The following is a 21,279-nucleotide window of genomic DNA, read 5'->3' as shown; positions in this document are numbered from 1 at the left end:
AATTTATCTCAATGTAGCTTAAAAATCTTTTCTCTGTGTTCTATAGTGATCACTCTGAGATCTATGGTACAATTCATTGGCAGAGAATCCAAGTACTGGTAAGTGTTTCTGTTTTCAAGTATTCAGGGAGATCTGTTGAAGCCAAAGTATTAGAATAATAATACTTTACATTTTTATGATGCCTTAGAGCTTACAAAACAAATTCATATGTCTTGTGTCATTTGATCTACACACAAAAAAACAGTAAAATAGAAGAAAAAGGCCCAGACAGGTTTAGGAGCCTAACCAGGATCTCAGAGTAAGTTGCAGGACCACTGAAGCCAGAATTCACCCTGACTGCATGTGACTACACCCTTAGGTATTAATATCTCCACTTCTATCTCTAAATTCAACTGTCTTTGCAGAGTGAGGGTGGTAGAAAAGGGAGCAGGGGTGGAGGTGTAAGTTTCACCTTGTCAAAAGTGGTAATTGAACATTTTTTTTTGATAGCTCCAAAATAATCTTAATGTATTTCACGTTTCTTTCTTCTGAACCTAGTGGACTTTGTGACTCAATAGCAACTATCTATCGGGAAGAGGGCATCCTAGGATTTTTTGCGTGAGTAAATTACTGATTTGTGCGTGTGATTTTTGTGTGCGTAGAAAGCTTTAATGAGAACGAGGACATGACTCCTTGTTTAAACCTCAGAGAAAATGTACTCTCTGGGTTTATTTCATGTTAAACTCCATTTAGGCCCATCTGACTTAAATTCTCTTGTAGAGATCCCAAACTTTTGTTCTGCACATCTAAAATGTTTGAAATGAGGGTGTTTTTTTTTTAACAAATAAATTCATTGAAGTTTCTACCCTTACAGTGAGTTCTCAATTACTATATAGTTGATGAAATGAGGAAAGTTCATTTTTGAAAAATGGAAAATTATCTAACATGTATCTTCCTTATCCTGAGAGAATACGTTTTTGCACTGTATTCATTCCCTTGAATTTACTTTGGAAGAACTTAGGCTACTACCCTTGTTCTTCTGTTAACAACAAAAACCGCATTATTAACTAAATGGTCCTTTTTAATTTTCAGAGTGTTTCCACATAGTTGATTTTATGTTTGAGTATCATAAATACTCTGGGAAGTAGGCAAGACAGCTATTATTATTCTCATTTTAGAGATTAAAAAAAAACTGATGCTCTGGGAAGTTCATTTGCTGCCCGTCACATAGCTGATAAGTGGTAGAAGTGGCATTTAAACGCTGGTCTTCAGTCTGTGAGGTAATGTTTGTCCCACTCTTCCACACTGCCTCACCTCGGTTAACTAGGCCCTGGAAACATGTTTTTTGATGCTCTTCACCTGTATCTGTGTTTGGGCCATTCTCATTTTGTAATTTTTCTCATCTTTTGCCCTGCCAAATTTGAATATCAAGTAGTTTAGCAATAATCATATTTAAGTCTCTTCTCCGAAATAGGCACACTTTTTGCCTCCCTGCTTATAGTTATTAATAGTAAGGTGAGCCATTGGCCATATCTTAGAGGGGTATAGCTGACCTGCATTTTTTAAATGAGAATAAAAGTCATTAGAGATTAGCCTCAAGAACAGTTATATTAACTAGAATGAATTGGTTAGGTTCTCGTATTCAGTGTCTTTTCAGTTCTCTAGAATGTTTTGAAATTAATTCTTTGAGAAGTGTTTATATTGAGTGAATTACCTTTTTACTGATCACATTTCTTGGTGCTTATTTTTATTGTTTCTTCATGTAGGGGTCTTATTCCTCGCCTCCTAGGTGACATCATTTCTTTGTGGCTCTGTAACTCACTGGCCTACCTCGTCAATACTTATGCACTGGACAGCGGGGTAGGTTGTGCCCTTGATGAGATGTGCTGGTGCTGACTTCATTGTATCCACCTGGCAGCTAGGTTAGCTTTAAAGTAAGATGGCAGTTGGTTATGTGCCAGACTCGTCATTATATAGCTATATATTAATAGTCAAAATTTTAAAGGCTAATGGAATGACCTATGCTGTTTACTATAGAGAGATGCACCTAGAAAGTCCCTAGGGTGTGGCAGAGTGAGCCCAAGAGTCTACCTTTCTCCATGCTGCAAGGAGATCACTTCTTTATTGATGCCTAATGTTAGAGGACACTATGAAGCAGGATAGTTTTATAGTGTATGCAGGTGTTTCATCTAATCTGAAGTGTTAAGGGGACTCCTGTATTGGGCTTTCTAGAAACCTTAGCCTGGGGGCGGGGTGGGGGGTGAGAATCAGCCTTCCCTAAAAGCAGTGTTTCTCCAGCCTCAGCAGTTGTATACCTCTTGGAACACAGGCAGCCCCAAAGCATGGTGGGAACTAGGACACACCTGGGCCAGGGGTAGGACTAAAAATCCATGTGCTTGGTTTCTTGAGCACTGAGACTCGTCTTCCCCACAGCATCTGGTACACAGCTAGGTGTATACGGAGGGAGTGACTTGTCCCTCAGTATACCGTCAGTGTTGTTTCCAGGGATTGTCTCAATATTTCTAAGACATCGGAAAAGGTTACCAATCGCATTTCTGTTGTTTTTGAAATCCTGAGGCTATTATATTAGTTCCTACTCCATCCTAGTCTAATATGAACTTGTCTGTTAATGTTGAATCAGGTTGATCATTTTGATCACTGCCTTTTTTTTTTTTTTTTTTTTTTAAATTCACGTTCTTTTATTTATTTATTTATGACTGTGTTGAGTCTTCGTTTCTGTGCGAGGGCTTTCTCTAGTTGCGGCAAGTGGGGACCACTCTTCATCGCGGTGCGCGGGCCTCTCACCATCGCGGCCTCTCTTGTTGCGGAGCACAGGCTCCAGACGCGCAGGCTCAGTAATTGTGGCTCACGGCCCAGTTGCTCCGTGGCATGTGGGATCTTCCCAGACCAGGGCTCGAACCCGTGTCCCCTGCATTGGCAGGCAGATTCTCAACCACTGCGCCACCAGGGAAGCCCCAATCACTGCCTTTTTATGCTTATAATGTTTTATGTTTTCATCCTCTAAATTAATTTTCAAGTTGTCAAAGAAACTAATAATGCAGAGATAGAATATATTGATATGGTTGGGGGCAATTAGCTGTTATATCAGCTTAATTTTCTTACTCGTTCTAATAAAGGCTTTCTTCCTGTTCTAGGTTTCCACCATGAATGAAATGAAGAGTTATTCCCAAGCTGTCACAGGAGTAAGTTTTTAAAAATCCTTTGAGCCTTTTAGGAGTAGGTTTGTTTGTTTGTTTGTTTAATATTTATTTATTTGGCTGTGCCAAGTCTTAGTTGTGGCACGTGGAATCTTCGTTGCGGCATGCAGGATCTTTAGTTGCGGCATGTGGGATCTAGTTCCCTGACCAGGGATCGAACCCAGACCCCTTGTGTTGGGAGCGTGGAGTCTTAGCCACTGGACCACCAGGGAAGTCCCTTTTTAGGAGTAGTTTTCTTTTCTTCTCTTCCCTTCTCTTTTCTTTTCAATTTCTTTGTCGTCACTGCTTTAAAGCAACCAGCTGTCTCACAGGAGAACCTCTCAAATTTATTAATATTTTTCAGAGGTAAGAATAACCCAGAGTCCCTGCATCACAGTAACAGTAATAACAAGCCTCCATAATTTGGTGCTGTTTAGCTTTCAGAGGGGGTAAGTGGGCATTTCTCATCACAGATCTGCCCCTGCTTCTCACTGTATCACGCTGAACCTGTATTGGAAAATTCACCCTCTTGAATCATGTGGAGTCTTCCAGTAGTTGACTTTTGAAATAGTTTCCATTGTCTTTGGAAGGATGTTCATGTTGTCTTGTTTTCTTCAGGGCTATTTTGAAATGCTTATTGTATTTAGTTGTATTTACTTTCAAATGATGAGGTTCAGTTTTATTTGAATGAGGGCTCAATCACAGAATAAGAGAAGCCTTCTGGTCTTTGGTTAAAAGGTTGCATATAGTGGTATGGTAAGAGGAGGAAACATCTGCAGGCTCAAAAATGTGTAATTTAGTCTCTCCTGGGATACTGAGAAAGCAAAACCGATGTTGGAGTATTTGACCACAGTGGCACTAAGACTAAGGGAGAAGAATAAAGGAGACTAGGAATGAGTTAGTAACTTAGCTGTCTTTTTACTCTTTTACAGTTTTTTGCCAGTATGTTGACGTACCCCTTTGTGCTTGTCTCTAATCTTATGGCTGTCAACAACTGTGGGTAAGTGCCTTGCGTTTCTAATAGGTTTTTTGTTTGTTTGTTTGTTTGTTTGTTTTTAATTAATTAATTAATTAATTTATTTATTTATTTATGGCTGTGTTGGGTCTTCGTTTCTGTGCGAGGGCTTTCTCTAGTTGCGGCAAGTGGGGGCCACTCTTCATCGCGGTGCGCGGGCCTCTCCTTATCGCGGCCTCTCTTGGGGAGCACAGGCTCCAGACGCGCAGGCTCAGTAGTTGTGGCTCATGGGCCGAGTTGCTCCGCGGCATGTGGGATCTTCCCAGACCAGGGCTCGAACCCGTGTCCCCTGCATTGGCAGGCAGATTCTCAACCACTGCGCCACCAGGGAAGCCCAATGCCTTGCGTTTCTTGTCTTACTAGTTGGCTACCTGTATGCCTGACAGGTAGGGCAGTCCTGGTAGAAATTTGGGGAGGATAGTACAGTTGGTGCTGTTAATAGATTTCCTAATTTTTTTCTCTGTCTGCCCCATGTACCAGCAGTCCCATCAATTTATATTATAAGCAGCCACTTCATATCCTTTTTTGGAAGAGAGAAGGGCACAAATAATATTTCTCAAGCATTTATAAATAATGTGCACTTGCCAGTAGTCCAGGTTCTTTTCTGAAGAGGGTGGGAAAATTACCAAATTGCTCTACTTTCACATTTTTTTTTTTTTTAATATTTACTTATTGATTGATTGGCTGCGTCAGGTCTTAGCTGCAGCATGCAGGATCTTTCGCTGCAGCACACAGGCTTAGTTGCCCCGCAGCATGTGGGATCTTAGTTCCCCGACCAGGAATTGAACCAGCGCCCCCCGCACTGCAAGATGGACTCTCAACCACTGGACCACCAGGGAAGTCCCCACATTTTTTTTAAAAAAAACTTTTTTATTTAGTTTTGGCCATGAGGTGCAGCATGCAGGATCTTAGCTCCCTGACCAGGGATCGAACCCATGCCCCCTGCATTGGTAGCGCAGCAGAGTCTTAACCACTGGACCGCCAGGGAAGTCCCTCCTTTGTTTTAAGTCCTTATCCTCTCTTTCAAAAGTTACAAAAAGTATGTCAGGGATTGAATGACAACCTGTACCTGTTTTTCCTCAGGGCTTCATGGAGAAAGTGAGTTTTCAAGTAAGAAAAGTAGGAAATTTGGTTGAAAATGGAAAGTTTCTTGACCTTTCATGTACTGGCTGGGGAAGGGGGTGGGTGTGGTGGTGGACACCACTGATTTCCAGCTTCTAGGTGCCATCTGACTCTACCAGGTTGGACAGAAGTTTTGCCTCGTTTTTTTTTTAATTTAAAAAAAAATTTTTTAGCCACGCTGTGTGGCTTGCAGGATCTCAGTTCCCCAACCAGGGATCAAACCTGCAACCCCTGCAGTGGAAGCGTGGATTCTTGCTTTTTTTTTTTTTTAATATTTATTGATTAACAAATATTTATTGAGTATATATGGTGTACTGCTATAAAGTGAATGGTTTTTTTTTTTTAATTTATTTTATTTTCGGCTGTGTTGGGTCTTTGTTGCTGTGCGTGGGCTTTCTCTAGTTGTGGTGAGCGGGGGCTACTCTTCGTTGCGGTGCGCGGGCTTCTCTTGTTGCGGAGCATGGGCTCTAGACGCACGGGCTTCAGTAGTTACAGCACGCGGGCTCAGTAGTTGTGGCTCGCGGGCTCTAGAGTGCAGTCTCAGTAGTTGTGATGCATGGGCTTAGTTGCTCTGCAGCATGTGGGATCTTCCTGGACCAGGGCTGGAACCTGTGACCCCTGCATTGGCAGGTGGATTCTTAACCACTGCGCCACCAGGGAATCCCGGAAGCACGGATTCTTAACCACTGGACCACCAGGGAAGTCCCAGAAGTTTTGCCTCTTGATTTATTTCAAAAGTCTGTTCCTCTGGAGTACCTGCCACAATATGCCATTATACATGTCATTGTTTTCAAACAAGATATCTAATTGATAGCTGTGTGGAGTTCTGAGCACAGTTACCATATTCTGTTTGTTTTGTGATTTGTGGAGCAGCTGCCACATTTCGGCCCAGAGCAGGCTTGAAGGATTGGTTAAGTGTGGTGTTGTTGTCTTTGTTGTTGTTGCTATTATTATTTGCACTTTTTGAGAGAGGAAGTGACAAGGCGTTATATCTGAGTAAGAGCATGTAGTCACCACCATTTCACGCCACTGTCCATTGTCATGTTTGGAGTCTTTTGAATACTACTTAGTTTTTAAATTCTCTTTCCCTGCTTTTTAATCGTATAATTACTATGTTCTAGGATTTCATTTGTCCACAAATTTAAGCCTAGATGTTTTAGAAAGTACATAACTGGTTGAAGTTTCTGTTTATGTTATGTTGATTCAAAACCTGAATGTAAGGGAGGGCGGTCCGTTTTGGATGCTCAGTCTTTCACCTGCTCCAATAGAATTTGTTTCTTCAGAACTAAAATTGCTTCTCAGGGAACTTTCCAGGAAGAATGTTTTGACAAAGATTTACTGAGCTCTTGAGAGAATGTTTCATAAATGTTGACTTAAGTAGCTAACCTTTTATTCTATTTCAGGCTTGCTGGTGGATGCCCTCCCTACTCCCCAGTGTATTCTTCTTGGATAGATTGCTGGTGCATGCTACAAAAAGAGGTACTTCTCTCTCATTCTCTCTCTCCCTCCCGCTTTCCCTCCCTCCCTCCCTCCCTCTCCTTTCCTCGTATTTTATTTTGTTTTGTTTTTGTTTGTTTTCTTAAATGTCTCTGGAATCCCAGGTTAATTCTTGTAGGTTATCCTTTAGTTACCAATTAATGTACCCTTTTTAGTGTTCCATATGTCACTCTGGCATAGTAATAAAATGTGCTGTTTGGAAATCAGGAGAGGTAGTGAAGAATTAAGAATTCCTAGATGTGATCTGGGAGCCATTTGAGTGATCACATTCAAATTGCAAATAAGGTCTGGGTAGATAGTTATCCTGGTTGTTAAAATGATGCCCTTGATTTCAGATTATTTTTTCCAACCTCACCTTTTTGTAACTTTTCAGAATCTCCTAATATATTCAGGTGTTTTCCTACAGTATTTAGAGAAGCTGAGAAATAAAAAGTTATTTATTTATGACATTATTTGTCACAATATTGTTGAAAGGGCTGATCTCTTACTTCCAGAGTCATGTTAGTGGATGATTTTGTCCAGACTCCAATTTATTGTTTGTTATTGCTGTGAGGTGTAGGTCATCTCCAACCAAAAATTCTTGATGAATCTAGGCAGAGCTTTATTAGGAACCAAAATGATAAATGGCTGTGGGCTAAATTTAACATGAAATCACTAAAATGGCCATCAGTTGAAAGCTGTTTTTGAATGGGAAGCACTTTTTAAGGATTGTAGAAGAAATTGTATGAGGAAACTCTTTGTTGCATTATATTATAGCACTGGTGACACATACGAGAAAGGCCTTTGTTCACAGGGCTCAGGCTTCCCAGCCTGAACGCAAAGGCCTAAGTGCTGCTGGGGGGGCTTTTGCTCAGCATGCCCAGCAACCCCTTCTGTGAACCCAGGCCAGGACACTTGGATGGTTGCCAGACAGACCTAACATGAACATTCTGGGTTTCATTCTGAGTTTTACGTTCTCGGTTGGACAGTCTCCTTTTGTGGTCCCCATTTAAAAGGAAAGGTGGCCCTTCTTTCCCCACTTCCTAACCAGCCCCCTGCTATAGGAAGAAAGCAACTAGAAAATTATTAGGGTATCAGACACCTTACCTAGGGAACGGTTAGTCCTTTAAATGCTTAAGACAACAGCAAATCTTAATTGAGCACTTACTGTATATGAGGCATTATGCAAAGAGTTTTTCATGTATCAGCTCACGTAACCCTCAGAACAGCCGTGTGAGGATAGGTACCGTTCTTTATCATCCCACCTCACATATGAAGAAACGGGGACTTTGAACGGTTAAATAATACCAATTATGTAACCCAAGGTCACACAGCCAGTGTTTGGGAGCGCAGGATCTACATGCAGGTTGTCTAACTTCAGAGTCTACTCATTTAAACTCACAACATTACTACTTTAATTATAAGATTTTATAAGTACTCCTTAGAGATCTACCATTCCATTCAAAACAAATAAAAGCTGGCACAGGGACTTCCCTGGCGGTCCAGTGGTTAAGACTCCACACTTCCACTGCAGGGGGCTCAGGTTCAATCCCTGGTCAGGGACCTAAGATCCCACGTGCCACACGGTCAAAAAAACAAACAAACAAACAAAAGCTGGGACTTAGCTGCGTGATAGGACTGTTCTCAACACTTTATATGAATTGACTCATTTGATAATCCAGTTAGCTAGCAAGTGGCAGAGCCAGAATCCAAACTGGGAATTCTGTCTAAATAGGTAAGAAATACTTGCCTTTATCCGTGTGTCAGAATTGTAGTTAGTTCCACAAACGCTCAGCTTAAGTCAGAGAACACACATTGCTGCTCTGTGGTGATAGTCCCGGTTTCATCCTGGTCATTTTAGTCATGTTTCTCAGAAATATGTCCAGTTGTCTCTGCTGATTTGGACTGGCTGACCTCATTTTCACACTAGACTTTATTTGTATTTATCATTTTTTTTTTTCCAGGGAAATATGAGCCGAGGAAATAGCTTGTTTTTCCGGAAGGTCCCCTTTGGGAAGACTTATTGTTGTGACCTGAGAATGTTAATTTGAAGATGTGGGGCAGGGACAGTGACATTTCTATAGTCCCAGATGCACAGAATTATGGGAGAGAATGTTGATTTCTATACAGTGTGGCACGCTTTTTTAATAATCATTTAATCTTGGGAAAATGGAGGTGTTTGGTGTCTGCCTTTTTCTGTTCTTTTTTCCAGCACAACAGAATTTACCACTGATATTCCCCCTTTAGTTATTCTGAAACATTTTTACTCCAGATTATTTTACTTAAAGAAGGAAGTTGCTTTTACCTAAAGGTACAGGCAGGTTGTCATGCAATTTGAGTCTTAGTTTAAGGCTTTGTAAAATGAAGAGTACAATCCTGTGAAGAAAGAGAAATAATTCTGTGAAACTTAAGAAAATTAACAAGGCAAATGATATGGGAGGTTATAAGTTACCTTTTCTTTAGTAGACCTTAAAAACTCAGCAGCATCCACCAGAATCTGTCTCCCAGTATATTCTTCTAAGCACATTTAATTAACCCTGTCTCTCATACTTCAAAGAAAGGACAATACACTGCTAATCCACCCTAGAAAATCTCTGCCTGAGGCATCCATGCCTTCAGTCTATTATTGCAAAGCAATAAATTGTGTTGCCAACAACAACAAAAAAAGGACAATTAGAATAAGCAAGATTTGGAAAGGAAGCATAATGGCTTTTTTTTTCCAAAAGAAATTCTTATTATCATATAAAATATGAAAAGCAAATACTGCGGCATTAGTCCCCTTCCCTAAGAGCTAAGTCTTTGCCAATCCCTAAATTACATCATTATACAGTTCTAATTGTATATAATCTTTTGTGCTGCTGTTTTTTATTTTGTTTGCTTTTTGTTGTTGCAGAAGGTGAGTAGTTTGTTTTTCATTCCTAATGACACACTTGGAAGGTATACTTGTAACTTCACGTCTGGTAATGCAGACGTAAGTCCACAAGATTCTTAGGATATTGACCACCTCGCATGTCATACCCTCAGTTAGGCATGGTAGCATTCATAGGAGGGGGAAAAGATCATTTTAGAAGGGAATAAATTTCCACTCAAGCATAAAGATCTTATTTACTCAGATCTTTTAAAAGCAGGTTAAAATGCTCTAAAATGAGAAAGCATTTGGTTTCACTTACTTAAATCCACTGGGTTGTTGCCAAATGAATAAGCACTGAATTTGCTGTTTCTCAGAAGAATTTGCTACTTCCCTATCAAAGCTGCAGCACCCACAATATTAGAGTGGGCGTGCAGGGTCTCCTCCCTCCCCCGGGGTTTAGGAATGTAGCCTGAAGCTCCTGAGTAGCTTACCTTGAAATGTCTTTGATGTCTCTTTGTCTCAAAAAGGAATGTAAATTTTATATTCTATTCAATATTATCTGCATTTGTTTTAATATAAAAATGTTTTGCATTACCTACTTTTTTTCCCAAAAAAAATCTTCAAGTAAAGATGATCTAGGAAAATGTGCCATGTTTATTATCCTGTGGCTTCTGTTCTCATACACGCTACGCCTGCCTAGTTGAGAAGCTTGTCTGACTGTGAGAACCAGTCTACCACCAGCGGGCGCCAAGGCTTTGGTTTTGCCTACGAAAGTCGGGCTGTGGAAAAATTTCACCAAGGCCTGGCATTATTCAGAGTACTTGCTGATCAATCTAACTGCATCCAAGCTGTAAGTCCAATAAGAGTACTGTACCCGTGGTCCTCCATAAAATTTTATACGCCGTTAACATACTCAGAGTCTGAAATTTATTCAGGGGCTAGTAAATGCAGGTAGGTAGGTACTCTTAAGATACACATGCAAGAAATACTGAACTGACTCATATATGTAAATCATGTAAACCTAGATAAGGATTATCTAGTAAGCTGCACTTGTGAAACTGGGCAAGTGGTTTGCTTTGGCAGTACTGAGCTAAGTTGCCAGGAAATATTCCCTCTGGGGACTCTGCTGGTCATTGAAGCTTGACTGAAGAAAAGAATGTGGGGTTCCCTGGAACTTTGGGGTGCTTGTAAAAGTACCAGGGTATACAAGCAACCTTAGGACGAAAGAAACTTTAAACATAGTCCTATATCCCAGCTAAAACATACCCTAGCTTTGCTATGATTTCCTACTTTAGAAGTGTCCTCCTTTCCCTCTCCCCATTGAAATTTTTCTTATATGGTAAAATTCAGTTCTAGTGCCATCTCTTTGTGAAGTCTCTCTTAGTCCTCCCAACCAGATGAGATCTTTGCCTTCAGACTTCTCCCCTAAGTCTCGTAATTATACTGCAAACTAAACTGACAAAACAGAAACCACATCCAACACCAAGTTCAAGGCTTACACAGCAGTGGCATTACTTCTCTCTGATCTGAAAATCTGTGAAAAAAATTATATTTGGCCCTTTAAAACAGGCCCACCGGGGCTTCCCTGGTGGCGCAGTGGTTGAGAATCTGCCTGCTAATGCAGGGGACACGGGTTCGAGCCCTGGTCTGGGAAGATCCCACATGCCACGGAGCACCTAGGCCCGTGAGCCACAACTACTGAGCCTGCGTGTCTGGAGCCTGTGCTCCGCAACAAGAGAGGCCACAATAGTGAGAGGCCCACGCACCGCGATGAAGATTGGTCCCCACTTGCCACAACTAGAGAAAGCCCTCGCACAGAAACGAAGACCCAACACAGCCAAAAAAAATTAAATAAATTAATTAATTTAAAAAAGAAAACAGGCCCACCAAAACAGCCTCACTGGGCTTTGTAGGAAAGATAGCCGGTGAAGTAGCAGTGCATGAAGTCGGGTCAGTTTAAGGTACTATGGCAGGTAAGGGGAAGCAAGAAGAGAGAACAGTAGGAAGTAATGACTGCCAAGCCTGTTGTATAAGCTTTAGTTCTCATACTCTTTGGTAGAGTAGGTATACCCACTTTAGAAATAAAGAAAATGAGACTCAGATTAAGTAACTCTTTCAAAATTATACAGCCAGTAAGTTTTAGAGGAGAGTTCAAACCTGAGTCTCTCAAATTCCAAGGCATGTTTACTGCTTCACAGAAGCAATGAAATGCTGAGAATAAAGTAGCCAGTGAACCAAACGATAAGTGATCCATCTGAGGACAAAGGCCCTGCATTTTAGTCAGATCAGTGAACCAAAGAACAAGCCTCCCACAGAATAGAGTAGAATTGTCTTCAATCAGGAAAGATACACTTTTTGCCTCTGCAGAATGATAAATAGGTGAAGCAACTGAAAATAGAGATGATCACCATTACTTTTGTATACTATTATGATTTATGCAGATGGAAAGCTAAGTTACTGTACGGGAAGGATTTTTTCCTAGGAGTACCATCAGTCCAATGTATTGGAACTCCTACTACATTTGAAGGTTAACATTTTTTGAAAGTGATTTACATGTCAGCTCCTCAATGGATTCTTTTTTTGGGGGCCTGCCCCGCGGCTTGTGGGACCTTAGTTCCCCAACCAGGGATTGAACCTGAACGGTCAGCAGTGAAAGCATAACCACTGGACCACCTGGAAATTCCCTCAATGGATTCTTCTAGAACATCCTTGCATATTGGATGGGTTCATTCAGGCTGCTGCCCTAAGTACCATAGTAATTTGTATCTGGAGATTTTTTTGTTTTGGGGGGGGGGTTTGGTTTTTTTGGCCATGCCATGTGGCTTGCAGGATCTTAGTTCTCTGACTAGGGATCAAACCCATGCCCCCTGCAGTGGAAGTGCGAAGTCCTAACCACTGGACTGCCAGGGAATTCCCATGGAGTTTTTTTTGTTTTTAAATACAAAGTTGGGTGTTTTATCTCCCATGGAGAGATTTTTTTAGGCTTATTTAAGGATGTCACATTTTATGTTTTCCACCTCCATTGATCCCTCGTCTTATCTCTTCAGACTTGAGAGAATTAGAATCTTGAACTCTGATTTTTGTCCTAGAGGGAAAGTTGCAAATGAAAGGTTCTTTTGCCACCAACCAAAAAAAAAAACCCACAAAAACAACCTTTTTTTCAGGAGAATATCTTAGAGGGTAACAGCAATCAATTTTCTAAAGCAACTAAAAGTGTTTCCCCTCCAACCAGTTTTGTCCATATGAGTCAGCTTCCTCATCTGTTTGCTGCCTCCCCAGGCTGTCTTGGGAGGCAAGTCTTCCACACACACTGCCATAATTCCATGGCCGTGAGATGAAATGTTGAAAAGCCCATTTGCCTCGCTCTCGTAAGTGGATTCCTCTGCAGTCGGGGCCCCGAATCTGTCTGGGACCAATTAGCCAGATTTTGTATTAAAACCACAGTTGTTCCAGAACCAATTTACTGCCATCCTGAAAAAGAATGTTTTCAAATAGATTCAGATTAGTACCACACCAAAATATGGCTGGAGAACAGTGCTTTGGAGCGTGTCAAGGAAAAGGGGGAGAAACAAAAATGTGACCTGGAGGAGGTATTGAAGACTCGCCAACTTCCCAAGAGGGAGAGCAAATAATGATACAAACCCTGCCCCCTCCGAAACCCAAGGTGACACCATGGGTGAGAGAACCTTTTCTAGCACCAGTTTTTGCCTCACTAAGGCAGCCAGAAGAATGGACTGTTCCCTGGTAATGCCACATTTCCATGGAAAAATCTATTAGGCTTTGCAGTTTATTTCCAAACTGAGGAGTCTGAGGAGCCAGAGGTGAGATAAGGACAAGAAACAGAAGTGCGCCTAGTCGCTTTCTATCCCGTCTGCACACCTGCCCTCCTGGCATCCCAGAGACTGGTGAGAGTGTCCTTTGGCTGGAAACAGAAAAGGAGGGTGAAAGTGGAAACAACAGAGCCGTACCTCACTTCAGACTGCTCACCTCCTCCTGGAATTCAGCATTTCATGCCCTTCCTCCCCTGAGGGGCCCACATTTAGAGTTTATAAATACAACCCTCAGTTACTGAGTGCAAAGCCCTGGGTTGTGGGCAGTGGAGGATGTAATAAATCTCTGCGTCCTCCATGGCATTACTGGGCGCTGAGGAAGGGACGCAGTCTGGCGAGAACATAAAAACTAAGAATGTTGGGAGGATTAAATGGAACCATGTGTAAGAAAGCAAAGCCTGGTACACTGAAAGGGTTCTCACTGAGTCTCCCAAACACTTGCTGTGATGGGTGTTGGACAGGCAGGATGTGCCAGAAGTTGAAAGCAAGCTCCCTGGGATCCACAAGAGGAAAAGCTGACATCCAGTTAGGGGAACTCAGGGAAGACTTCATGAAGGAGTAGCACTTGAGCTGGTTTTCTAAGGACAGGATACTGGGAGGCAGGATGGTGGAATGGGAACAATTTCCAGCCCTGTCACTTAGCAGCCGTGCGACCTTGGACTAGTTATTTGATCGTATTAAGCCTCAGGCTCCTCATCTCTAAAGTGAGGATAATACTTCTCTTATTGGGGCATTAAATTGAGTACAGTGTCACAGTAAATATTTGGAATGTGGTAGCTGTTATGGTTATTTAAGAATTAGAAGGTAAGGGGATACTTTATAAATATAGATAATATGGGCAAAGTCATGGAACTAGTAAAGGCCAAGAGTTGAGGGAAAGTGGAATTGCATCTCTAATGACAGTCCTAACATTTCTTCAGAGCTGTATTTCTGCCATATAATGAGCACCTGGAACAATACCTAACACATAGTTCTCAGTAAATGTTTGTTCAGGATCCTCAAATTCAATTACATCGCAACCCTTCTCCCCAAGCCTGCAGTGGTGCTTGCATTCTCAAATTTTATTAAACACTTCATGATCACCCTGTTTCCCAAGCTAAAACCCTGGAGATGACTGAATCCTCTCTACCCTTCGCTATTCTAAGAAGTCACTGCTAGATTCTCAGAAATGCCTCTTGAATTTGTCATCCTCCCTCCGTCCCCAATGCCTTGGTGCATCATCTCTGCTCAGCTGTTGCAGCAGGCTTCTATCTTGTCTTCCTGCCACCAGCGCAAGACAGTAGGCAGTAGATAAAGCTGGAGCTACTGTATGGTATGATCTGGTTATGGAGGATGGCTACAACTTCTCTCTGCCTATACAAGCTTCCTACAGGGGATAAAATACTTTCTGACCTAAGTTTCTTAAGACTTCTTGCTCTAGCATCCTTAAATCCATGCACCCTAAGCCTACGTCATGCAGCCCCAACGCTCCTCCTCCAGCCTCCTCTGTTCTGCATATTTGTACCTCATTAGCAGCTGCTCTTTGTGCTTGTTATCTTCCGCTGGAGCCTGGTGCAGAAGGAGCCAAGCTGAGAGACAAGGATATTTATAAATAGAAAGTGGGTGTAAAGTTCTGCAGTTGCAAATGTTTTTTAAAAGGCTAATTCCATCTCTCCTCCATTTGAGCTTAGAAATTCCTGTCCACCTCCTCATCTTCCATCTTTTCCCAAAAGTTCTTACGCTCTCCTTGGTCCCGGCCATGATAAACCTGGAAACCATGGTGGTTAAAAAGAGATGTCACCTGGAAAGTAGTGCATCTATAGACAACTGTACAGAGTGAAAGCTATTGAGATAACATAAATGTACTTACCACCTAATAATAGAATATTTATTGGTAGCCTCCTACACGACCTGGCCATATATCCATTAGCTCCAACCCATAAAACAGCCATATAAACAAAATATAATCCCATTTTTTTGATAGAAAAGTGAAGTTCAGAAGGGTTAACTGATTTGCCCAAGACTGATAAATGACAGAGCCAGGATTCAGAGCTGGGTCTGCAAGTCTGGGGAATTTCTAATATGTCATGCACACGTACTGAGTTCTGTTTTTCTACATAAAAATAGGGGAACAGATATAAACGAGGTAAAAATGCAACTTGATGAGAGAATTTGTGATTTTATAACAATGAAAGGGTCAATTTGTACATCATGGTTGCATACTCAGAAACCCAACAAACTGGCTTAATTAAGAAAAGGAATTTATTGGCTCAAGCAACAGAAATGGTCAGTTGTTAATCTGGTGGTTCAAACAAAGGCATCAGGAACTCCCACTCGCCCCATCCCTTGGGCCCATCTCTGCCTGGTTTCCCTCTCAGACAGGCTCACTCCACTTGGCGACAAGATGACAAATGGCATCTTCACTCACATGGCTTTTTAGAGCTTGTAATTTCAGAGAATGAGTAAATGTCTCTTAGGGAAGTTCCAGCAAGAATCCCCTGGAGGACTCTGGCTTGAAACACATCCATCTGTAAACCATTCCATTTGGTGTGCCTGTGGGATGGAGTACTCTACTGGCCAGACCTGAGTCAGGTCCAGCCTGAAGGTGTCAGGATCCAGGGTCAGCTCCACTGGAACCATATACAGTTGGCCCTCCGTATCTGCAGATTCAACCAAACAGATTCAAGGGTCTACTCTACTTGGGGCTGCAGGGGCATGGCTCATCAAAGGAAGGTTCACCAGGCATAGACATATACTGCAGCATGTCCAAAAGAAACAGCTTGACCAGAAAGGGAAAGAAAGCAGCACAGTCCGCCAAGAACATGTGAAAACCGTGAACCTGAGATGAGCACAGGGGTTGATGGGTACTGAAACCTATGCACAATCACCCCGTCAACCGCATAATATCCCCATTTTTCAAGTGAGAAGAATGGAAGCTCAGAGATTTAAACAGCTTGCCGGGAAGGGGCAGAGCTAGAATTCAGACCTGGATGTGCTTGACTCCGAATCCTGTGTGCTTTCTGCTCTCCGCCGCGGCGCACTGCCAGCCCCGGTGGGGAGCCTTTGGGTGAAACTGACAGGTGAGCGCTTGGAAGCCACGGCCCCGCGGGAGTCCACTTCCACCTGCCCAGCCGAGCTCTGAGGGCGGGACGGCCCCAGGCTAGGGGACTGCCCCCACCCTGCCCTGGCAGCCACAGTCCCACGCAGCTGCGAGCTGAGCAGCTGGGCAGTTCACATGCATCAGCGACCGGTTCCTCTCTCAGTGGACAGACACGACTGCCAGGGAGCAGCTCCTCCGACCTTAGCTCTGACCGTGGGAAAGAACTGCCTGGAGCTGTCAGTGGCACAGGAACCACAGGGCAAAGTCGAATCAAGAAGGAAGGGCATGTTGGCCATGGAATGAGTGGGTGAGCGAATAAATAAATAGTCCTAGAAAAATAACTTGAAGAGATTAGAGTTAGTATCTCACGTTTAGAGATTTAGATGGGAATGTGGCACATGAGACAGGAGGCTCTGAAATAGGAAATGAGGAGAGCCCATTTGCAGAAAATCCTTGGACAGGAAAAGGGGGAGAGCTGAAGAAACCAGCGTGGCTGTACGGAGAGCTCCCTGACAGGCTCACAAAAGAAAAGGCAGGTATAAGAGAAGAAGGTTGAAGTCCCTGATAAAATGAGACTCGGAAAAAGTGCAGACAGTAAAAGACGTTGTTGGTTATGTTCAGAGCAAGAGTAATAAAGACAGGATAGGGTTCCACTTGGGGAAAAGGTGTCAGGTTAGCAGTTGTTGGAAAGCAGAATACTCAACCCCGATTCTCCTCACTCTCCATCGAAGAAAAGCATTTCTAAACCGGAATGAGTCAAGCAAAACTTCAGATAGAGGAAATTGAAACTCCAAAGGGAGAGAAGAGAAGTAAACCTAAGCACCCAGCCATTTAAAAGGAGGTGCAAATCCCAAGGTGTTAAACCTTTGCAGAGAAGATCCTGGAACCCTTGCCAATATAGCTGATAAAGCTGTGGACAAAAGGAAAGGGGCCCCAATGCCCGATGGCTGCAAATGTCCCGGTGTTAGAAAAGAGGAAGAGGTAGATTCTGGAAACTCTAGGTGGGTATACTTCAGGTGAATTCCCAAATTTATTCTAGAATATCATATTAAACTGTGGGTTTGAGAACACCTAGAAAAAGAATTGGTACCTTCACTAAAAACAAGATAGAGTAAATAATAATGTCAACAATAATATAGTTTGTTATTATTTATTTGGAAGGCCACTAGGAAAATTTCCTTGGACATAGTGTACCCCGTTTCCAGTTAGACATCAGGTGCCTCCCAACTGAGGAGACAGCCAGGAAAACAGTGACCTCCACGACTGCCCAGTCGGGTGGATTTCTAGCCCATTTAACCACTGTGCCCCTCCCCCCAAGTTGGTTATTCAGTTGATGTAAATCCGGGGAGAAGTCTTAAATTTCATGCTTCTAGATTCTGTATTTGGTCAGCTCAGTAGTTAACCGTGTCTGCCACACTCACAGTGCAGGTGGCACCACTATTGGAAGGGAAAGCTGATATTTGGATGTCAGAATCAAGATTCTAAAATATCTTGAAACAGTGGGCTGAAACTCACAGGATGAATTTAAAAGAAGTGGAAAGACCTCCATTTATACGTATTTTAAAACATGAGCCGCACCAGTACAGGATGAAGGAAGTTTGGCTTGACGGTGCTTGTGAAAAAGGCTGAGGGCTTTCAGCCGACCTCAGGTTGAATAGAAGCCAGCAGGAGCCAAGCAGCTGCTCAAAAAGATACTGGTTCTCCCTGCCTTTTTAAAATAAATTTATTTATTTTATTTTTGGCTGTGTTGGGTCTTTGTTGCTGCGTGCGGGCTTTCTCTAGTTGCGGTGAGCAGGCTTCTCATTGCGGTGGCTTCTCTTGTTGCGGAGCACAGGCTCTAGGGCGCGCGGGCTTCAGTAGTTGTGGCTCACGGGCTATAGAGCACAGGCTCAGTAGTTGTGGCACATGGGTGTAGTTGCTCCATGGCATGTGAGACCTTCCCGGACCAGGGCTCGAACCAGTGTTCCCTACATTGGCAGGCGGATTCTTAACCACTGCACCACCGGGGAAGTCCCTCCCTGCCTTTTTTAATTTTAGGTACAAAAGGGTAAAACAGTGGAAAGTATGTCTTTCTCCCATAACCATTCCTCTTCCCAGGAGGCAACTGCTGTTAATGGTTTCTAGAAGATTCTCTCAGAGGTATTCTATGCACATAAAAGCAAATGCATACTTTTTAAAAAATAGAATGGTAGCATACTGTACACCTTGTATTTTTTGGAATCAATATTTATTTCATATTTCATGAACCTGTTTGATTCATTACTTAAATTTCAAAGATGTGGACCCAGTGCATACTCCGAAATGGTCTTAAGGACCTCTCTTGCCTAATAAAGTATTACTATTTACATTAGAATTACAAAAATAATTATTATACTAACTAACAGTATAGATATAACTCTTACAGCATGGTGCCCTGAACTTAAAGCAATTCTCAAGTAGTTTTGAATATAAAATGTATAACATTTAACAAATTTTCCAATATGTTGTAATGGATTGGTCCCAAACTCCTCTTCTTGTTTAAGTGTAAACTCAAGGGAACTCTTTCAAGAAAGCATCAATGGAAAAATGGAACTCTGGATTAAAAAAATAAATGTTAGGAAATTTAAGAGTCAGAGGAGGGGGACTTCCCTGGTGGTCCAGTGGTTAAGAATCCGCCTTCCAATGCAGGGGACAGGAGTTCGATCCCTGGTCGGGAACTAAGATCCCACATGCTGCGGGGCAACTAAGCCCCCAGGCCGCAACTACTGAGCCTGTGCCCTCTGGAGCCCACGTGCCACAACTACAGAGAAGCCCGTGCGCCGCAACAAAGAGCCTGCGCGCCGCAACGAAAGATCCCACGTGCCGCAACTAAGACCTGACATAGCCAAAAATAAATAAATAAATGAATGAATGAATAAATAAAAGAGTCAGAGGAGGAAAGAGGTCATCTTATTGGGAAAGCAAAGGAGGTAAACTTATTTCCTTCCATGAAACTTTCTTTTCTCCATTTATAAGAAGCTATGACTTTGAGGGCCAAGTACAGTTGGAGTGGACTTATGGAAAAAGAAGCCTGATGAGTAGTCTGTATGGAAGTTTAGATCTTTCACTACAGTGGCAAAATAAATTTTTCAAAGAATACATATGAGGATTATAGAGCAGAAGACTTAACCAACAGTCTTTCAACAAATATTTATGGAGGTCATATTCTAGAGTGGATAGCTAAAAAATATGTTAGAATGATAAATGCCATAATAAATAGAAAATGGCAAGTTGTTTGCTTTATTTTTTTTTAGGGGAGATGGGGGACTAGGACTGGGTCATAGCCAGTTGTTAGGAGATATCCTCTCATATGGTGATATTCAAGCTAACACATAAAGGCGGTAAAAGACTCTCATGTAGAAAGCCAAGAGTTGAATAATAATGTATTAGACAGGGGAGTGAATTGTGAGGGGGAATAGAAAAGGTACATTTAGAATGAACCTGCTATAATCAATGATTTGAGGGGTGCATAAAACATATTTGAGAGACTTCAGATGGCCACAGCTTGGCTGGGCTTTATTTCGGCTACATACCAATTCCCTCAAAACAAATGTACACCTTGTATTTTTTTCACTTAACAGTAAATCTTAGAGATTATTTCATATCAGTATACAAAATGACTCCTCATTCTTCTATAAAGGGTAGGTAGTATTCTATGTATCAGAATTTATTGGATGGGTCCTCTACTGCTATTACAAACAATGCTGCAATGAATAACATGTCATTTCAGACATGTGGGCATGTGTCTGAAGAACAGCTTTTCAGGAAGTGGAATCATGGAGTTGAAGGGCATGCACATTATAAAACTTGGTAGATATTGTCCAGTTGTCCAACGGTACCAGTTGACCCTCCCACTAACAGGGTGTGAATGTTTCTACACCTCCTCACCAATAGAGTGTGTTATAAATCTATAGATCTTTGATAACCTGAGAGGTAAAAAAAAAATGATGGCATCTTACTGTAATTGTCTTATTCTAACAGTTATTTGTATTTTACTTTTTATTAACTGCTTATATTCCTTACCCACTTTTCTAGTCAGTTGTCTTTTTCTTAGAGCTCTTTGTGATATGAATTACAAATATATTTTCCAGTTTGTAGTTTGTCTTTTGACTTTGTTTCTGGCAGTTTTGCCATGTTAATATGTTTTTCTTTTAAGCTGTAGTAAAAAGTATCCACCAATTTTTTTTAATGAATTCTGGATTTTATGTCATACTTCAAACTTCTTTGAAATTTTTGTTAATATCACTTGATTTCTTTTAGTACTTTTTTGGTTTCATTCTTACATTTAAATATGTGATCCATTTGGAATTTGTTTTGGTATCAGGTATGATGTATGGATCCAACTTAAAGTTTTCTAGATGGCTACCTAGTTGTTGCCATACAGTTTATTAAATCATGTATCTTTTCTCCTCTAATTTAAGCTCCCACTTTTATAATATTCTAATTCCAATATGTATTTAGATACATTTGAAAGAAATTAAAGTTTTTATTGATATTTCAAATTACTTTTCAAATGAAAGGAATAAGTATTCATTGTAGAAAGTTTAGGAAATAGAAAACATTTTACAGAGAAAATAAACATCATCCCTGAACCTACCATAAATAACAATATTTTGGTGTTTTTCCAGTCTTTTCCTGCATTTTGCTGTTTATCCAATCTTTTCCTGCATAATTATATTCTCTACCTAATTGATGACACTATGTAAGTCCCC

The 21,279-nt window shown here is 41.6% G+C and overlaps 1 protein-coding gene across 3 annotated transcripts in view; it reads left to right on the top strand.

Annotated features, from left to right (window-relative positions):
* The window catches only part of MTCH2 (mitochondrial carrier 2), a 43,841-nt gene that overhangs the window by 13,254 nt on the left and 9,308 nt on the right, over positions 1 to 21,279 (top strand). For 2 of the 3 annotated variants that reach the window (XM_036859735.1, XM_036859736.1), the window contains exons 7-12: positions 47 to 98; positions 538 to 597; positions 1,746 to 1,839; positions 3,135 to 3,182; positions 4,109 to 4,176; positions 6,717 to 6,792. In XM_036859735.1, the coding sequence (XP_036715630.1) occupies positions 47 to 98; positions 538 to 597; positions 1,746 to 1,839; positions 3,135 to 3,182; positions 4,109 to 4,176; positions 6,717 to 6,792 (398 nt within the window). Of the gene's footprint in view, positions 1 to 46; positions 99 to 537; positions 598 to 1,745; positions 1,840 to 3,134; positions 3,183 to 4,108; positions 4,177 to 6,716; positions 6,793 to 8,753; positions 10,549 to 21,279 lie in introns of those variants that run through there. The other variant, XM_036859737.1, reaches the window with a different exon arrangement.

This window comes from Balaenoptera musculus, chromosome 8 (assembly GCF_009873245.2).
Source record: "Balaenoptera musculus isolate JJ_BM4_2016_0621 chromosome 8, mBalMus1.pri.v3, whole genome shotgun sequence".
Taxonomy (NCBI): Eukaryota; Metazoa; Chordata; class Mammalia; order Artiodactyla; family Balaenopteridae; genus Balaenoptera; species Balaenoptera musculus.
The sequence above is the reverse complement of the archived record's forward strand: the minus strand, read 5'-3'. Positions and strand labels throughout refer to the sequence as shown.